Source organism: Mytilus californianus, unplaced genomic scaffold (genome assembly GCF_021869535.1).
Source record: "Mytilus californianus isolate M0D057914Y unplaced genomic scaffold, xbMytCali1.0.p SCAF_9, whole genome shotgun sequence".
Taxonomy (NCBI): Eukaryota; Metazoa; Mollusca; class Bivalvia; order Mytilida; family Mytilidae; genus Mytilus; species Mytilus californianus.
The window spans coordinates 38240667-38260441 of NW_026262745.1; the positions used below are offsets into that span (position 1 = coordinate 38240667).

The 19775-nt window shown below is 30.9% G+C and overlaps 1 protein-coding gene and 1 non-coding gene across 2 annotated transcripts in view; one reads left to right on the plus strand and one right to left on the minus strand.

Annotated features, from left to right (window-relative positions):
* Positions 1–19775, minus strand: part of LOC127715472 (protein SDA1 homolog) — a 34276-nt gene continuing 14501 nt past the window's right edge. The window contains exons 12-20 of the mRNA XM_052221531.1: positions 18666–18742; positions 16819–16916; positions 15553–15629; positions 14908–15022; positions 11479–11573; positions 10196–10386; positions 2479–2563; positions 1495–1653; positions 1–111 (exon numbers count right to left, since the gene is read on the minus strand). Coding sequence (XP_052077491.1) covers positions 64–111; positions 1495–1653; positions 2479–2563; positions 10196–10386; positions 11479–11573; positions 14908–15022; positions 15553–15629; positions 16819–16916; positions 18666–18742 — 945 coding nt within the window. The 3' untranslated portion in view covers positions 1–63. The remainder of the gene's footprint in view (positions 112–1494; positions 1654–2478; positions 2564–10195; positions 10387–11478; positions 11574–14907; positions 15023–15552; positions 15630–16818; positions 16917–18665; positions 18743–19775) is intronic.
* LOC127716753 (U2 spliceosomal RNA) lies at positions 5618–5810 on the plus strand. Its single transcript, XR_007989122.1, has one exon. It is a non-coding gene; the product is annotated as a U2 spliceosomal RNA (small nuclear RNA).

Sequence of the window (19775 nt, forward strand, 5' to 3'; positions counted from 1 at the left end):
TTTGTTTACCATACTTTAATAATAAATTTTATGTCTTTTAAAATTAAAACTGTTTTAATTCTTTTATCTTCTTGCCTTGTGTCTTTTCAGTAATGAATCCCGTAAAGCAATCTGAAAATACAAGTATTAAAAATCTTAAAACATATATAATATTTCTTTCAGGATTGCTTTATTTAATTGTGGATTCATTATTATATATGGGATACAAATTTTCGTAGATTTCTTGGGTAAATGTGAACCATAAATTTAAATGTTCAACAAAGTATAAATTTTTTATAGTCATGTTTACAGACTTTAACAAAACCACGAAATCCAATATCCACGAAAATACAAATTTCCCCCAATCCACAAGAATAGATACCCACAGTATCAGTATATTGAATTAAAAACATTACCACTTTTATTATCAATGGATTCACATTTAAGTTCTTTGTGAAAAATCCAGGGTGTTTGAATCCATTGCTGAAGATTTAAACAACTCTACAAAATCCTCAAAATCTGTACCAGATGAAGACAAGTGCTTTCAAAATTACTCTTTTACAGTAATTCCATATTAAATGCAACTCAAATATTAGAGGGTTGGTAAAATCCATAAGGGGTGAGGCCCATGGATGGTCAGTGGCAAAATGATAACGAATTTATTACACACGGGACTTTTCCTGTCAAGTTTTGTATAAACAATGAAATACAATAACCATGATGGTAGACGTGACGTCATGAAACCCCTATAAAATATACTGACCCCCTACGAATTCATAGGGGGTCGCCATGTGACGGCCTTAAACGTCACTAATTTACACTAGGTGCAATAAATATTTATAAAGGTCTCTCTATCATTCATTAATTATTACAAACATCAGTATCCGTACATAGACAGTTCAAAACTGATATAGGAGTTAACTAATTTTCTTGCAACTGTACATTAAAAAAAAAAATAGTTTTCTTGCAACTGTACATTTAAAAAAAAAATATTTTCTTGCAACTGGACAATATAAAAAAGATTTATTAAACCAACTTTGCACCGATGGAAATCTGACTCTTTTTTGCAACAAAAAAATCAAAATTTTCAGAAATCATTGTATAGTTTACAAAATCAATTGTATTGGAGCTGAAAAACTCAAAGGAGTTTTGATTTGAAGAAGGGATATAATTCACATAATACTGAACTTTTGATAGAAGTTCAAGGCTTTTTTATAAGATTTTTGTCATTTTTGTGAATTTCGCAGGCATTTCCAAGCCTGGAAAACTGAAATAAATGTTGTGCTTTTTTCCAGTTTTTAAGTTAAAATGTAAACCCAGAAAAAACATTCCATGTTACTTACAGTTATGAATAGAAATTCTTGGATTCAATAAAACAAAAGAACTCCACCTGGGACATTTTTTTGGGGTGGGTGGGTAATAATGCTGCTTCACAGGAAGATTTCAAATTTGAAAAGTAAATTTTGGGGCTTCAGAAATATCTTTAGAGTTGACACCAATGATATAAAGTTATACCTGTTTGTCTTTGAATGATCTTTTTCCTTTTTTCCTTTGTACTTTGTGTTTGACCATCATAAAGGCCTTGTTTTTCCTTTTCTGTTTATTTGAAGTGCTAGCATTAGGATTCATTTTCTGTGGACCTCCAGTAAACGTTCCTCTATCTTTCCTTCCAGCCTAAAAGTTATTCATAACTATCTTTAATCTTATTTGAAGTAATGAAATATAATTCATCCTGCAATTAGGTGTCATATTATGCATTTACAACCCAACAAATATTGCTTTGCTATGATTGTACACTATACATTTAGCTTTAAGCTCTGCCCATATCAATTCATCCTTGCACTTCAATGCCAACAATTAAAAAGCCTCATTTTCACACTGATGTGTTAGATTTTTGCCAGAAACTATACAGTCTGGTACATATAGTTACTCAAATCTACATCATTTGGTCTCTGGTGGGTAGTTGTCTCATTGGCAAACATACCACATCTTCTCATTTTTATACTGTGTAGCTAAGTCTTCAGCGTCTGCTTCCTGCCTGGATTTGAATTGCTGCGTGGTATCTCTCTCATTCACTTGAAAATTTAACAAACCGTAATAGTGTTCTATTAACCACTTCACAATATTTGTTATTACCTTTAATTAAGCCATGTATTATCCAGTTATTCACACAGCCTCTTCCGTCTTAACTAAATACTTTATAAATGATGTTGTGAGCAAAACCCTACAAAAATCCCTTCTCTGATTGTTGTTCCTTGTTGAACCATAATTGTTTGCCATAGGTTGACAAAAAATTCAAAATTTCAGATGTATGTTCTTGTTATCTAACCAGGGATAAAAAAAATCCTTGATTCATTGATTAAATCCAGTGGAAGATATTTCATACACATTCAGGACAAGAAATGGAATAAAAATGGTGTAGAACTTTTTTAAACCAGGACTCTGAGAGCAGATAAATATAAGGTAATTCAATAATATTACACTGGAACTATATCTTACCATAACTGTTTCCAGACGTGATGCTTTATCATGAGCTTTCTTCTTATGAACCATCTCTATAGCTGATAAGTTTACTAATTCTCCACTGCAATAAAAAGACACCCAATTTTTTAACTTAACATATGCCTTTAATAAAAAAAAATATAGCATTATACACATGATATTTTCTTCCATAATTTTCTGTTTTCCCTACGTTCCCATTCTGGTTCTTAAAAATTCTTCTTCACTTGGCGGAATATAATATTAAGTTAAACTTAATACTATATTCTAAGTTCTTATATTGCGGCTATTTATCTTTGTATCATCTGGTTCATATATATGGTATATGTGGATTAAGATAGCAGGTTAATGAATATATTTATTGTATTGTGACATGTTAAAACATAATATTTGGAAACATAGACAACGATTTCAAAATTTCAATATGCCATATTGCAAACAAATCAACTGATCATACAGCACTATTCAAAGATAGTAAGAACTTGGAACTCCCAAAGTTAAAAATATATGATGCATGCCTTCAATTTTCATCATGTCAGGCAAGATAACTGAAAAACCAAAATTTATCAGGTATTTCTGGTATAAGAGTAATATAAACACAGCAATTATAATGATGTATGAAATGTTAACTTTATTTAAATGAAATAATTCAAGTAGAATATTTTTAAAAGATATACAAAATATAGACCTTTATCAATTAAATTTCTTTTCAAATGTTGGCAATTTAAATTAAACTATTTTTTAAATTAAAAATTTTATCAAATTTACATTTGAATGATACATGCTGTACAATATAAATCATACTGCTTTTACTAAATTACCACAACAAATTTTAACTTTTGTCTCCAGTAATATATTTCTTTTTATTCATGTGGTAGACTACAATAACACCCTCAACTTAATCAACTTTTTAAATTAATGTGGTAATCTTCTATAACACTATCAACTTAAACAGAATGTTAACAGTAGTGGGAACAGAGAAGGGTTTGAAAGGGAATTCAAAATTCTATTTCTGTATGTAATATCAAATAAATATTCTCAGCTTTGATGTCTTTATTTGCAATGAATTTACAATAATATTGAGATTTATCATTTTTTATATGTCAATATGAAAATTTAGGGACAGTATACAAGTATAGAAAGTCCCTGGAAAAATATATAAAAAAAAAAAACCAAAGTTTAAAAACTTAATGTGAAAACAGCAATATCTTAATGAAATGCAAGTAATTCTAATTTTTAAGGTAGAATATTTACGAAAATAACAAAATATACTTTATTTTAATTTTTCAAATGATATGAATTTATATAAAATACATTAGAAAATAATCTAATGTGACAAAACTTAAAGTAATACATAGTATTTCGTTTTTTTTTAATAATTAAGTAAGTTAAAAATATGATTAAATGTTAACATTTTAATATCTTTATGTCATTGAGGTGAATAAATAAATAACAATAATGTTTGGTAGTGATAAAATATAAATGAGACAAATGTAAACAAATCAACATGGATTTAAGATACACATTACATTGATAAAATAAATAATAATTTTTATCTATATAATTTATAATTTAATTTATTAAATGAATTTTTAATTGAATTTGTAATTATTTAAATGATAAATCTTTTTGAAATTGTACAAAAAACAAATTTTAGGAAATGTTATATTTACATATATTTAAATGTGAAATGTTTTGTAGATATGTGTCTCATAAGCCAATCTTATGGCTGGGTACTGATTGTTTTAATGTATATTTTTATTATGTCATTGTATAATGTTCAATCAGTATGTGACACAATAATAAAATAAAATTTATTGATAAAGGCAAAACATATCAATCAATTTAAAAAAAATGGCTTACTTCCCTTTGCATTTGTTTACTTCAATATGCAAATATCCTGAGGCTTGATCAGGTAAATTTCACATAATGATAGATATTTATACTGTTCAGACCACTAAAATGGTATGCCAGGTCCGGAAGAGTTGGGTTATCCAATATTGATTACTGCTATACTTACTTCCAGCTCAAAATTTGACCTAGCCCAGTTTTTGGTTTTTTTTTCAGTAAATTTTGATTTATTTTAATTAAATTACTAATAATAGGCTGCAACTTTTTTTATTCTTAGTTAATAATAAGAAAGAAAACTAAAGTTAGGTTATAAATATCACCAAACTCTAATTTTTATGGCCAAAGTAATGACATATTTGGAGAGTTCTTAGGTTATTTTTGTCTTTTTTGATAATTTACTTATATAATTAAGTATAAGAAAAAAGAATAAAGAACATACAAATTTTTCTAATAACTATATAATTATAAATTATAAATAGTATTATATAATACATATATGAATGCACAGAAATATTTTGTAACTTGATGAAAATTGTTAGAAAGACTGAAAGAGTTATTCAAATGGTTTGGATTTTAAATTTTAAATTTGAGACAATTTTAGGAGGGTATGTACATTATAGCTGATATTGTCGTGCCATTGCTGATAATGGGAAAAGTCATACAAGAGAGAGCATTCAAAAGAAGTGAATAAAAAACTATGACAGATCAAAGGAAAGCCAATCTATTGTTGTTCATCAGAGATTTTTTTATTAAAGAAAAAGGAAATATTCTCAATTCCAGAGAAAAATCAAACATTGGACATATGTAAAGACCAATCTTTTATACTAGGTTAATCACCGACCAAAACACAATCTGATATAAATATATACATATATATGCATACATAACAAAAACAAATTGGGTAACATAAGATATACTTCATATTGATTTTCTGATTAGTACTTGCTCAAGGCAAATAGCTTATCATAGGTTATGTATGTGTATGTTACTATAAATAGCTTGACATAGATAATAGGTTTAACTACAAGTTACGACAACTCTTGTACACAAACATCAATAATTCTTTATAAAAATGTAAATTACCGATTAATCAAATGTAACATTGTATAGGGAAAAATACCACAACATTGAAAATTTTATCTTAATCTTGATCTTTATATAAGAATTTTAAAAGCTTTTAATGGCTGTATTTATTTGCAAGTCAAATTTTTCAAATTGAATGAAATGTAGACCTTATCTAATGAAATAATCATTAAATAAGACTACCCAAGAATTTCAGTTAGTTGGTATCGCTTCTCGGCCTTTTGGCTAAGATCAAAGTGTAGTATCTGTTCTTATCAGCTTAATATCTGATACGTACCCCATGTGGGTACTTCGATATTAAACTGATTTTTGGTACTCGATGAGATGTCAGGGGCTTGCTCCGCTCTCGTCACGGGTTGGCCTGGTATTGCAGTACCTCCAGGATCGGCCCACTCCCCCTAGGGGGAGAACAAATAAATCAAAATAGTTTCCCAAATTCCTCTTCACTATACTAATTTATAGGTTTAGTCTAAAGGAGGCACATTGCTGAGCACTTATTTTTCCTGTGTATGTGTTTCTATAAATTTAAACAGAATTTGGTATGAAAGGTGGAATTTTTTATTTATCATTTTACCATTAAAAATGATACCAAATAGGTGCTAATAAGTATGAGCATGTGAACAACCCAGAAGTGGAAAAATGTCTTTTATTGTTTTTTTTGTAAATGATTGAGAGTAGAAAAAAGCTTAGATGATGAACTTTTTAATTTATATATGTCTTAAATATCCACACAAAAAATGAAATTTTATAACTGTTACTATAAAGTAATTTCCGACATATTTAAATTGAAGATTACATTAACAAAATGAATTTAAATAACTTTCTTGTATATAAATGAAAAATAAACTTGAAAAATATAATTGACATGAATACATTTGACTCTACATGAAACAATAAACTCTAAGTCTGCTTATTTCATAGTGAACAAAATGTTACAAAACAAATTTTATTAGAAAAATTATTGGTGATAAACCAATTTCATTTTTAAATTATAAATTTGATTATAAGTATAAGGAGATGCTAAAATGGAAAATGATTATTGTTGTGGCTCAAATCCACTTGCTATGAATACGATGAACTAGACAAGACATATCATTTCATAAATGATGACGTCTGAATACTCTGGAAAAAAGGTCCAGCTAAGCATAGTAAAACATTTATTACTTAACTTCCATATTTTAAATGTCTATGTCTGTCTTACATTAGCTATGAGATATAAAAAAAATTAAAATATGATTTTTTTTGTTCAATCATTAATGAAAATGAAATAGTTATATAATAATTCGCTTTTAACAGCCAGTTTGGTTCAATTTTGTCAAAATAAGCTAAGTAAAATAGCTGATGAATTATTCACTTGTAAGAGAATAATTCGACCTCAGTGAATCCGTATTCAAGTAACCTTCAATCTAACCCCTTAGATAGAGATGGTTAATGCATAAACTAAAAGGAAAAGAATGTCAACATTAAAAATGAAACAAGGGTAAACCGTTTGGTTGACTGATTTGATCCACAAAAAAAATATAGTATGTTATAAAACAAATATGAGAATTTGAGTAAAATTGGTGAACTTGATTTTGACAGCTAATGCCTCTTTAATAAAACTCCAGACAAGAATCATTCTTTCGTTAAATTCCAAGTTAAACAAACAAGTAAAAAGTCAGCTATGCCAACAGATCCTCCCTAAAGAACACAGCAACCATAGGGATCTCCATGGATGAAAATTTAACAATGGAGGAACTTTCACCATGACAAAACCCCACGTCTACAGCATGTCTTGATGGAAAGTATTTCATTCCTCCATTTCTAAGTAAGGAATGGTGAACAGACTGATATATTGCTTATTATATTTATTTCATTATTGAATAATCAATATTTACATTAACTGCCATCTGTAACAATTTCAATGTCAAGCCTGCATGGCTCCCCCTTAGTCAAGAATTACCACAAGCTGTCCTTAAGTTTCCCAAGTCATTTTCTTGCTATTTTGGTAATTGTTTAGGGCTTAAAAATCGGGGATCTTGTTTTCACTGTCAAATTCAGAAGTCAAGAACTGGTATTGAAGATTTGCAGCATCAACAACACGAAGTTTTGTACATACCCGTTTTGGAAAAACGTAAAGAAAATTATGTTCTGTTTTATGTCTTATTTTGTACTGGTTTAAAAAGGGAGATGCTGATTGCGTAAGTCAATATAAAAGCATGTGTTCGACTTGTTAAACTTTTCAACTGAATTTTAAATTTATTTTTTAATCTAAATTTTCATTAGCATTTGATTTAACCTAATTAAATAATGCAATTAATCATCTATCTTGATCAAGTGTTCTCCTGTCTGGTGTGTCAATCTACCTGTTCAAGTGATAAGCAATCTTTAGCCAGATATCCCTCAGGGCTTTAAAACTGTAATCAGGAGGACCCTTTGGATTATAATACAATAAGGGTTATGCAATTACATGCAATTGATTATAATTGCTAACAAAAATGACGGCGGCTAGAGAAATGAAAAAAAATTTTGACATTGGCGGGGATCATTTGACGATGGCGGAAGATAATTTAACAATGGCTGGGATCATTTTACGATAGGGGGAGATACTTTAACGATGGCAGTTCGCCATCATAAAACAGATCATGGAGATCCCTGATCCAATTACAAAAGCCTATAATGGCATAGCTCAAATCAAATTAATGTTATCATCCTATAAAATCAATTTATCACATCAAGATAAATGAAGACTCAACTGGGGATAGGTTAATGTGAAAACTAAAAAATCAACTTGAAATGCTAGTTAATTTCACTAATCAACATTATCATCTGGAAACCCTTTTTCACTATTTTGAGATAATTCATATGCCAGAAATAGCTGTAACAGTGAATATCACATATCAGGACTAGGGGCAGGTCCAGGATTTTGTGTTAGAGTATTGTGAAAAAATAAGTGAAGATTCTGGGGATCACATAGGTCCCTAGGGGACCTCAGTAGGCTCAGGAAATCTCATGCAAGACAACAGAAAGTAATATCCATCTGTTACATCAAATATGCAGGTGGCACAGTAAGTTGCAACCAATGCTTTGGCAGCTTCAAGGGGACACACTACTTCCTGAATTCAACTTGCATTCCATGGTAGATTGATTGACTGATTGCTGCTGAACATCCAGCAACAAATATTGCATGTATATTCCGAATAACTACATGCAAATGAGATATGAAAATACATTGGTTTATATCATATCAACTCGCTTAGTTGGATTTTTCTGTGTAAAAGAATAAATTTACGAGTAAATACAAGGTCCAAAATTTATAGTCACTTCATTGGAAATGTATACAGGTATTAATAAAGAATGAAAAGAACAGGGAGTTTTTTTCCACCCATTTGTAACACTTGGCAAATGAGATATGACAGCAGGAAGCCCTATGTAAGTTTCCCTTGACTGCTTAGGGTTTTCATATCCCAGTTGATTCAATTGGTGAAGAAAAAACATTTGTGAAAGCTTTTATACAAGGTAAAAGTGTCAAAAAGAAATATCATTTATCACTACTAAGACGCAACATCCTGATTTAAAAACTGACCAGCCTTTACTCACATACATTAATGTTGAGGTTTTTGGCACATATATATAAGCTAAGGTTTATGAAAATCCAACAAGTGTAACTAAATAATCACTCAGAAACAGCAAACAACAAACTGCATCTCATATTTTTTCAATCTATGTAGAAATCAAGATGGACAAAAATAAAATAGGTGTCTCAATAGACCACTTTCGAGTTCGTTGCATTTCTGTCAAAATCTTTGGTTTTAGTGAACATCATTCATGCGTTTAAGGGTATCAACACTTCCTTTCCATGTTGAGCAAGCGGTTGAAAAAATATGATGCTGTATTGCACGAAATATTCGACAAATTAAATTCTTATAATTGATAATCAGCACTGCTGTCATTAGGGAATTGTGATTAAGTACCTACGGAACAAACATTATTTCTAGTTTATCCTGCATAATGATGATCACGAAGACGCTTGATGAACTTTAATAGTGCAGGGATACAGGGGATCCCCTCTATCTAATAAATGACGTCATAAAGGCGCTCATAATTGACAAACTTTTCCGGTGAAGGACATAACTCAAAAGTGGTCTATTCAGTTCTTTTTAAGGATTCAGCAAAGTATGTGTGACAACTCTGAATCCTATCAAAAAAAACTGTTAAGATATGGGTAACTCAAGAAATGTAAATAATTAATAATTACTAAAGGAGTTCTAATGCACTTTTTGTAGAAGAAATTTGACAAATTTGGATTGGTTTCAAACATTTTTGGAATTCTGTTTGGCTATGGTCTTATTTTGTAAGAATGTGCATGCTTTATTATGCTAAGCATACCACCATTCGTAATTCAAAGTATTGGAAAACAGGAAGTAAGTGTATGACAGATTCGAAAAGAGATCATGTTACCAGTCATCCATATGAAGCTGCAGACAAGGTATAAAGTCATTTTGTTAAGTAGTATAAAGGAAAATTTGACGAAAATATTTGTTGGACAACAGACAGACAAAGTGAATGCAGTATAGCCCTCAATCCTAGAGTAGGGTATAATAAATCTGCTTAAATTTGCTTGGTTTCTGCCAGATGGTTTAGGGGTAGTGTACTACAAAAGTGAGATAATGACTGAACATGCAAGACAACAGAAAGTACAAAAAATGTAACACCCATGTGTTACATCAAATATACAGGTGGCACAGTAAGACCTCGTAAGAATGCCTTATCATCAGAGTATTGTAGGAAGTAATTCCTTTACCTTTGTTGCTCTTCATCATCAGACGGTACATTTTTTCTCTTCTTTCCTCTCGCTTTAGAGGCTGCTTGTACTTCCTTTGTTGCTTGTCTTTTCTGTATCTGCTGGAATTCTTCCTGAGAAAGAATACGACTGGAGGATACAGCCTGAGCTTTCTTCTTTTCTTCTTCAGGATCCATGTTTAAACTAGTATCCTGTGTAAATGTAAGACAATATGAAACAAAATGAGATTATGTGATAAAACTCTTTTAACATATACATATGCTGCTGTACTAAAGAAAGATTTCCATTTATTATGGGACATCAATTCTTGCATTTTATAACTGCCATGTTGAAAATGAATATCAAACTCTCCTATTTGAAGATAAATTACAATATTCATATAACTCCAGTATTTTATCAAGGTAAAAATAATGAACATTTAGGAACTTTGAATCCATAAAAGCTGTGAAGTTGAATATTGAACCTGACTTAAACCTAATGATTATGAGTTACTTTTTTATACAAGGATTTACATGCGATGTTGTGCAAAGTATATCCTTACTTATTATAAAACATTGAGGAAAAAATCTGTTCTCAGTGGAAATTTTTTTTTTTTTTTAAAAGTATCGTTGAACAGAAAGTGACTGCAACAAATATGATGTATAAACAGTTAAATTACAACTTTCTACCGACTGCAGATACCCAGTTTATGCCAGATATCTTCTTGGATTTCACAGATGATGCCCTCCCTTGAATAAAACTTTATAATGGGACATAACTCAAGAACTGTAAAAGTGATGCCACCTATATTCGAACTTCATCTGAGTTTTCTGGTAATAAGCATTGTGTATAAGTTTCATAACATTTGGTTGAGGCAAACATAAGTTAGAGAAAAGAAACCAATTTCGGGATGTATGTACGAACGGACAGATGTACAGACAGACCAGGGTAACACTTAATGCCCCCTCCACTGCGTTGGGGGCATAAAAATTACCAAAAGATATCTAGAGGGAAACCTACAGTCAGCGCCCTAACCAATAGAAAAGTGGTGAATAAATTAAACAGAAATAAATCAAAGATCTGCTTTCAACAACAAATTCTACAAATAACAAAGCCATTAAGATATGATATTAGACAAAACTAATGGGGTACCTGACTTGAGACAGGCATATATAACGGTTTATGAGTCGATTTCAAATTTTCTGGGAAACAATATTTGAATGCTTCCACCAATATTTGTTAAAAAAACACCTATACAGTCAACAATTAAAGGTGTGATAATATTGAAGAAAAACAGAACTTACCATATCTTCTTCGTCTGAAGAATGATGTATATCTACCCATTCGTCGTCATCATCACCATCACTAGCCTCTTCTTCACTACCGGAATCCCAATCATCTACAAATGAAAGTCACATCGAAAAAATGCCATAAAAAATTTCAACCTTTTATGTTCATCCTTTTTAAAAGAGGCCATCAATATGATTAACCCTACAATTATTCATAATTAAAATAGATGCATGATAAAGTTAACCTTAAACTCTGATGTTGCAATTTTACTTTTAAGCAACTTTTACTGTTACCTATAGTTGCTTACATTCACTTCATTAAGCTCTGGATGATAGTTGCCTTATTGGCAATTAGATCACATCTGCTTTTGTTAATAAATAAATGTGGATAGTGTCCACATGTGGACACAGATGATGACCCCACTTGCATATCATATAGTTATAAAGGGACATAACTGAATAATGGTAAAAGTGACGCTACTCAAATTTGAACTTGATCTGAGTTTTGTGGTAATAAGCATTGTGTGTAAGTCTTATAACATTTAGTTGAGGCTAACTTAAGTAGAGAACGGAAATAAAAATTCAGCAATTTTTATGTTTAACAAGGGACATAACTCAAGAATGGTAAAAGTGTCGCTACCAAATTTCGTACTTAATCTGTATTATGTAGTAATAAGCATTGTGTATAAGTTTCATAACATTTGGTGGATGCAAACTGAAGTTAGAAAACAGAAACAAAAAATTTGTACTTGATCTTAGTTTTGTGGTAATGAATATTGTGTATAGGTTTCATTATGTTTGGTTGGGGCAAACTTAAGATACAGAATGGAAACTGAAAATTTTGCAATCTTTCGATTTATAAAGGGGCATAACTCAATAATGGTTAAAGTGACACTACCCAAATTCAACTTGATCTGTGTTTTATCAGCGGAAGTCAAAATTAAACATTGCTTTGTATAAAGCATTGATTGTAGCTGATTCAATTATAATCATGGACAAAGGAAGATAACTCCAATTTTAAAATTGTTTGATATTTAGAAGAAAATAAAAATTTTGCAATTTTTCCATTTATAAAGGGGCATAACTCTAGAACGGTTAAAGCGACGCCACCAAAATTCAAACTTGATCTGTGTTTTGTGGTAATAAGCATTGTGTATAAGTTTCATAACATTTGGTAGAGGCAAACTTAAGTTAGAGAACGGAAACTAAAAATTTTGCAATTTTTCCATTTATAAAGGGGCATAACTCTAGAATGGTTAAAGTGACACCACCAAAATTCATACTTGATCTGTGTTGTGTGGTAATAAGCATTGTGTATAAGTTTCATAACATTTGGTTGAGGCAAACTCAAGTTAGAGAACGGAAACCAGTTTTGGGACATACATATGTACGTACAGACGGACAAGGGTAAAACTTAATGCCCCTTGTTACGGTGGGGGCATAAAAAAACATTGCAGTTCAAAGAATACAAGACATATAGATTCTACCATGCCATCCCCTTGATTACTGTAAATTCAGAAATTATTAAGAGGTTTTTATTAATGCAAATGATGTGACTAGGTGAGTTTCACAAAAATAGAACTCACATTTTGGTATCTGAAACATATGTCTGTAGGAAAATTTTCCTGAAATCGCAATAATTACAGACCTGCCAACTTTCCCCCTTTATGGGGGATATCCCTAAAGAGAGGTGTTGACATGACCCTTATAAAACTCAATTATTTAGACTAAATATATTCTAAATAAGGTATTCAGAGGAATAAAAAATACATTTAAACACATGTATACTCATTCAAAACTAAGATGTTCTAATTAAGTACACTAATGACATTTTGACCTTTCTTCAAAAATCACAATGAGAAATTACAGTACATTATTTATCCACTTGCAGTGTTCCAGCTAGGTCTTTTTCACAGGGCGGTCCGCCCGCCCTTTCCCGAGTGCCGCCCTGTGCCCTTTTTACAGTTTGCAGGGCGCCCTGCCTTTTTTGAAGATCGATTGGTATATTATTTTGTTCGTATTGATATGATCAGCCAATTACGAAAATTTACCTGGCGACAAGTATATGACTTTGTTTACGACCCCAAGCTAATCAACAGTTACAACAGGTGTCATAATCTGTTGTTATAGGTAATCTGTTTATCGGATGATAATGATCATCAACATTAATTCATTCAAATAGAATCGGTCAGTCTGCATTTGTCTTTGAACTTGAAGAAATGTTCATATAACTTGGGCACAATTAGCAATGTTTACCGTAGTTTCATGGTGAAAAAGTAATTGACAGAAAGTCAAAAACCATAATCAACTCGTCAAAAACATTGCTCTTATTGTTTTCTGTGAAATAAATAGCAAATTAAGACATATTTTTCATTGACTGCCTTCATTTTTTATACGAAAATAACAAAATCGGCCGCCATATTATTGATCGTATTTACATCTTCTACGTACTGTTTATTATCCTCCAAAGAAGGAGCACACCCAAATAAAGAAAGATAACTCAATCTTATTTTTTCCTAGCATTGAGTAACCTACTAAGATATTATAAAATATGTCTTCATACTTCTGGCTTTAGAATTTATATGTTTAGGTGTTTTGAGTTATGGGAAAAGTTAAAGAGGGTCTTAGTAGCAGGGTTGGTAGGGTGCCTTGGTCATCTTTTTCTGTATTTTTTAATTTCAATCCAAATTTTCACTGTTCACTATATCCTAACATTGTGCATTTACAGCTGTTTTGTGCTGTATTGCCATTAAGCACAGAAAAGGTAGAAAGGTGAAACTTGTAAAGTGTGTCAGACCATAGAAACAGAATGAAGCAGGACATTTTTCAAAAAATACTGCATATAAAGCTTAACTGTGCCAAGCAATGATTTAAAACTTGTGTCACAAGCTGCTTGATAAGTTTTCAGCCTAAAAAGTAGAAAGATAGTTTTTTCTCTGGGCTAATGATGTTGTTCTTGTATATTTATAACCAGTGATTCAATGAACAAACAATGTTTGATTATAATCTTTATTAAAACATGCCCTTTTCATATTATCATATCATGCGTTAAATGCCCCTTTTCAGGATTGGCACCCTGCCCTTTTGAAATCCTAGCTGGAACACTGACTTGAGAAAGTACAACTTTTTTTTATCTAATTATTGATGGTGGATAAAACTCTATTCAAAGGGGGAAAGGAATAGAATCTATTTCTCTAATAATGAAAAATTTTGTGTGCATTAATGATCCAAATGGAAATGGCTGGAAATAAGACAACTCAAATTAAATCTGTTTCAAACCATGCAGAATTAGAGAAATAACATTTACAGCATACTGTTAAAATGAGATAATTCTGAATGGTTGGCTATTGTTTGTGTGAAGCCTAGTAGCAAGAGATAATAAGAAGAGCACAATTCAAGCAGTTCAGTCAATTTTAATTGCATCATAAACCATTCTATACTGACCCTCTTTTTTCTGTTCCTCTTCCCCTAATATTTCAGCCCCTGGTATATAATCCTTTGTGTCAGGCTCTGCATATTTTCGTGTTATGTGTTCTTTCATATATTCTGTAGGTTTACCCTGTAAATTTATTTTTACTTGGTAAAAACAATACACAACAGCTGAAAGGTTAAAATTTCTGCTCTCGAATGACTCAAATCTGGAACATTGTAAGTTTGTAGAAAGTACTTTTGGTGGATAAAACTAGGGGCTCTAAAGAGCGTGTGTTGCTCACCTGCTTCTTCAACAAAAGCCATATTTTAGTATAAATCATAATTATTACAAAGACAATAACTACAAAAACAATTCGACTGAACATTTTGGCCATTATGGCTTCTTTGTAGGTCTTGTCTTGCTGATCATTATTGCTAATTAAAGTTTCTGTCTATCAAGATAATAGGCAAAAATGCAAAAATTGAGAAATTCATCTTTAAAGGGTAATTACTTCAATAAGGAGTAGACTAAGTGATCTTGTGTTGCTGATCATTTTTGCTTTTTAAAGTTTATATTTATTTAAATAAAAATTAAAAAATATTAAACTACATGTATTGGTACAACTTGATTGTCCATCTGCAGCAAATAAGATGGGGAAAAATAAACTTAATTTCTACCTTATCCTTTTTACGCAGTAACTCTGGATTAGCTTTTCTGTACAATGTAATTAATGATCTGGCTGCAACCATAACAGCTGAAATATAAACAATTTTGCTATAAATTGTTTAAAATGTTGTACAATTGAAAATTACTATGTACAAAATAGTTAAAAGAAAGCCTAAAATTTCCAATTTATTTAATTATTATTATTGGAAGATTAGAAAGTGTACTATGTTCTGAAAAAAAACATGGCTATTTTTTATATCTCTTCTCACAATTCAAATGGAAACAATTTTCAATTTCAGAATCTAATTCATTCTGGGTAATATTTTTAAAAGTGTACTTTAAAAAAATTGTGATTGGCTAACAATGTCCTAAACAATGAAAATTCAACCAATGAAACAATTTAATTGTTATTATGGAGTAGGAACAATGAAATTACCCATAGTCATTAAGATACTGAAACAGAGAAATTGCAATTGCCTAGAAGTCCCAACTTGGCATAGTTTTGAACTGAGCCAGATAACAAATCACCCATACTCCAACCAAGAATATTGCAGATTCCCAATATGATTTCCATAAAGCTGGTTTTTAGTCGTCATCAAATAGTAATGTATTTCCGACATCTTTTTAAGGTGGTACATAACACTACAGGGAGATAACTCTGTAAAAATCAGCTGAACGTTTTAATCATGTTATATCATTAAGGAAATATTAAGCTTCTCAATGATCAAAAGTGTTTGTCAAACTGCTATATCTCCAATGAAATTTTTCTGATAAAGTGTGTGGTTCAAGTTTTTTGAAAATTTTATATTTTTGTCACAGGGTCAAAGTAATTATTTTGTCAAAATTTTATGAAAATTAAAGGAGCCAAATTAATTTTAGTCAAGATGTTTGGTACCCGCCTTAAATTGACTTTAATAGTGTTTTTTTTAACTCTGTTACTTTGTTTCACTGATCATGGTGGTAATCGGGTCCTCATAAAACTTCATATAAAATACTTACAAACTATTGGGATTTTCTTGTTTGAGTGATTAAACAGTATAAGACAATCTGATTAAAATACAGATGATGTGTCAATGCATCGCTTCCACGGATCTGAAAACGTTCCATTCTACTTTCTGTTTTAACGACCTTTCAGGATCCTCAAGTTTTGTGGTAATGATTCACACTTTAAAAAGTTTGGAGGAAGAAATTTCATTGGTTGATATTTAATTCATCAGATCCTTGTAAGTGAATGGTGGCCACAGGATCTGTATTTCAATCAGATTGAGGAAACTTACTTTTATTTTTATGTGTCTTGTATTCTGTTAAATCTTTAAGTAAAGTTTCTGACAGTGATAATGGGCATCTATTACATATTTCCCTGACAGCATTTAATCTAAAATCAAAATAAATATTTATTAAGTGTACACGTTTTTTGCCAAATGAAAATTTCATTTTTGATTTAAATAGGTTTCATCCTATTTTCTGATTAGTTTATATTTAGCTTTCAAATTATATAACAGTGAACATTTAATCCATTTTAACAATAGTTATTACCCTGATGATAATCATTCTACTATAAAAATTATAATTATTCTTTTTTTAAATTGGCCTTACTAACTGTTCATATCAAAAGTAGTACTGCACTTCAAAATAAAATAAAATATTTCGCTGAGCGCAGCTGGATACGACCGCAGAGGTCCAACCCTGACCAGTTGGGGCAAAAATGGACACAATATTCAAGCTTGATACAGGTCTGAATTTGGATTGTAATTAAATATTTGACACAAAATAGGTTTCTGACACAGAATAACTGTAGTCAAACAACTTAGAATTGGTTATATGATTTGAATTTATATTCAATTTTTTTTTACCCCCCCCCCCCACCCCCCCAAAAAAAAATTTACCCCCCCCCCCCTTTTTTTTTGCTTTTGTGCAATACACTATGCTGTTGCATATTGACCCCCCCCCCCCCCCAAAATAAAAATGTGTTTGGATTACCTCCCATACACTGCTTTTAAATTGTACATTAACCAGGAAACCCTTTTTTTTCCCCCTTTTTTGCCCCTAATTCTTAAACAGTTTGAGCCATAACCTCCCAAAGCCAATCCTAACCATCCCTTTGTGGTATGGAAACTTGTGGTATAATTTCAGTGAGATCCATACACCGTTCCACAAGTTATTATCTGGCAACTAAAAAAATGCTTATATGGGCCCCTTTTTGGCCTTAATTCCTAAACTGTTAGGACTATAACCCCCAAAATCAATCTCAACCTTCCTTTTGTGGTTATAAACCTTGTGTTTAAATTTCATAGATTTCTATTTACATTTATCAAAGTTATTGTCCGGAAACCAAATGTCTTCGGACAACGACGACGTGATACCAATATACGACCGCAAAAATTTTTGCGGTCGTATAAAATTTTTAAAAAAAAACACATTTTATGTCCATTTTCATTTTTTAAATCTAAAGGTAAGCAATTGAAAACAGCAAAATTTTCAGAACAGCTTTTCTATAGTATCCTGGATGCCAGGTTTGGTGAAATTTTAAGAGCCAGCAATTTTTAATATTCAAACTGACTATTTGAATTTAACCTAGGAGTTATAATGCCAGGCATCACATTTTTTTCTAATTCATTGACCCGTCTCCATTACAATGGAGATGAAACCAAAATTATACATTTTTAATTGTATGCATCAACTTTTTACAGTGTTCGTAACTTAAAAGAAACAAGTGACCATGCATATAACAAAAGTTATATACTTACAGGTGTTTGGTTTTTAATTAATGCTTATATCATATTTGTTTTTTGCTCATTATTTTGTACATAAATCAGGCCGTTAGTTTTCTCGTTTGAATTGTTTTACATTTGTCGTTTCGGGGCCTTTTATAGCTGACTATGTGGTATTGGTTTTGTTCATTGTTGAAGGCCGGAGGATTACCTATAGTTGTTAATTTCTATGTCATTTGGTCTCTTGGCAATCATACCACATCTTCTTATTTTAATAATATAAATCATTTTATTTAATTTTCATCCTTGTGTGATTAAAACAACCTTATCAACCATTGCTTTAAGAGTATACAGAATGTGTGCTATAACCTAATTATGAATAAATTTTAAATGTCTAATATATCCATCCTTACCCTACTCCCATGACATCACTAGAATTTCTGTCACTAATGAAGTTGTTTGCTATTGTTAAAAGTACACTTTCCAATACCTAAAATGTAAAAATCAAGAATTTTACAACCAGTAAATAAATTTTTCATAGTTTAAAATTCAAAGTACTAATATGTTTGTTCTATGTCCTATATACTTTGTGTTTTTTTATTGTCAGACTAATACATATGCCACTCATTATTTCTACAAGTTTATATATTGTATGAAAAGAGTAGCATGCTCATGGATGCAAAGGAAACACTCATGGACATGAGAAGTATTGGGAGCTATATTTCAGTGTGTTTAGATTTAGTGATTCACCTAACAATAGTTCTATATTTTCAAAAAGTATGCATATGTCAAACTAGAGTCAATTTCACCAAACAACAAAATATCCAACTGCAGTTATAATGTATACTGTGGATTAATTCATTTCCATGGGTACATTTTTTGTGGATACTTAATTTCATGGTTCCATCAATTTCTTCATGCAACATGTACAAGCTCATAGACATTTTCATTGAATTTTGTTGTTGAATTTTAATTTTGATAGCTCACCTATGCTCATGCAGGAAATCCACAAAAATGAGTATCCCAGGAATAATAATCAATCCACAATACCGTACTACTGTCAAAATCTGACTTAAATGTCGATTATGTGAATTTTGAAGTTGAAAGAATGTGATGTTTTAAAAAGATTAAACATTGATGGGCACATTTGAAGCAAGAAATATATAAACTCTTTTTTGCAAAAGATCTTGTTTCTCAAATGGGACTGATATAGTATTGTAATATTTTAATGTTTTGTAAATATTGACCTCTGGTTAAATTGACTTTATAACTGTTTATTTGTGTACAGAGAAAATTAATGACGCAAGGCTAATTTGACAAATGGCTAGTTTTATTATCTGCAGTTAAAGTTGAACTGTCAGATGTAATTAAGACAAGTAGCAATGTCTTGGGGTGTAAGGTAATAAAATTAGTTATGCCTATTTGTTTGTCTAGAGATGCAGTAATTAAACTCTATGATAAAGGTCAGTTGATCAGCGACTGGCAGATTGTGTATCAGCTGTGATACTGGAAGGATGTAATTT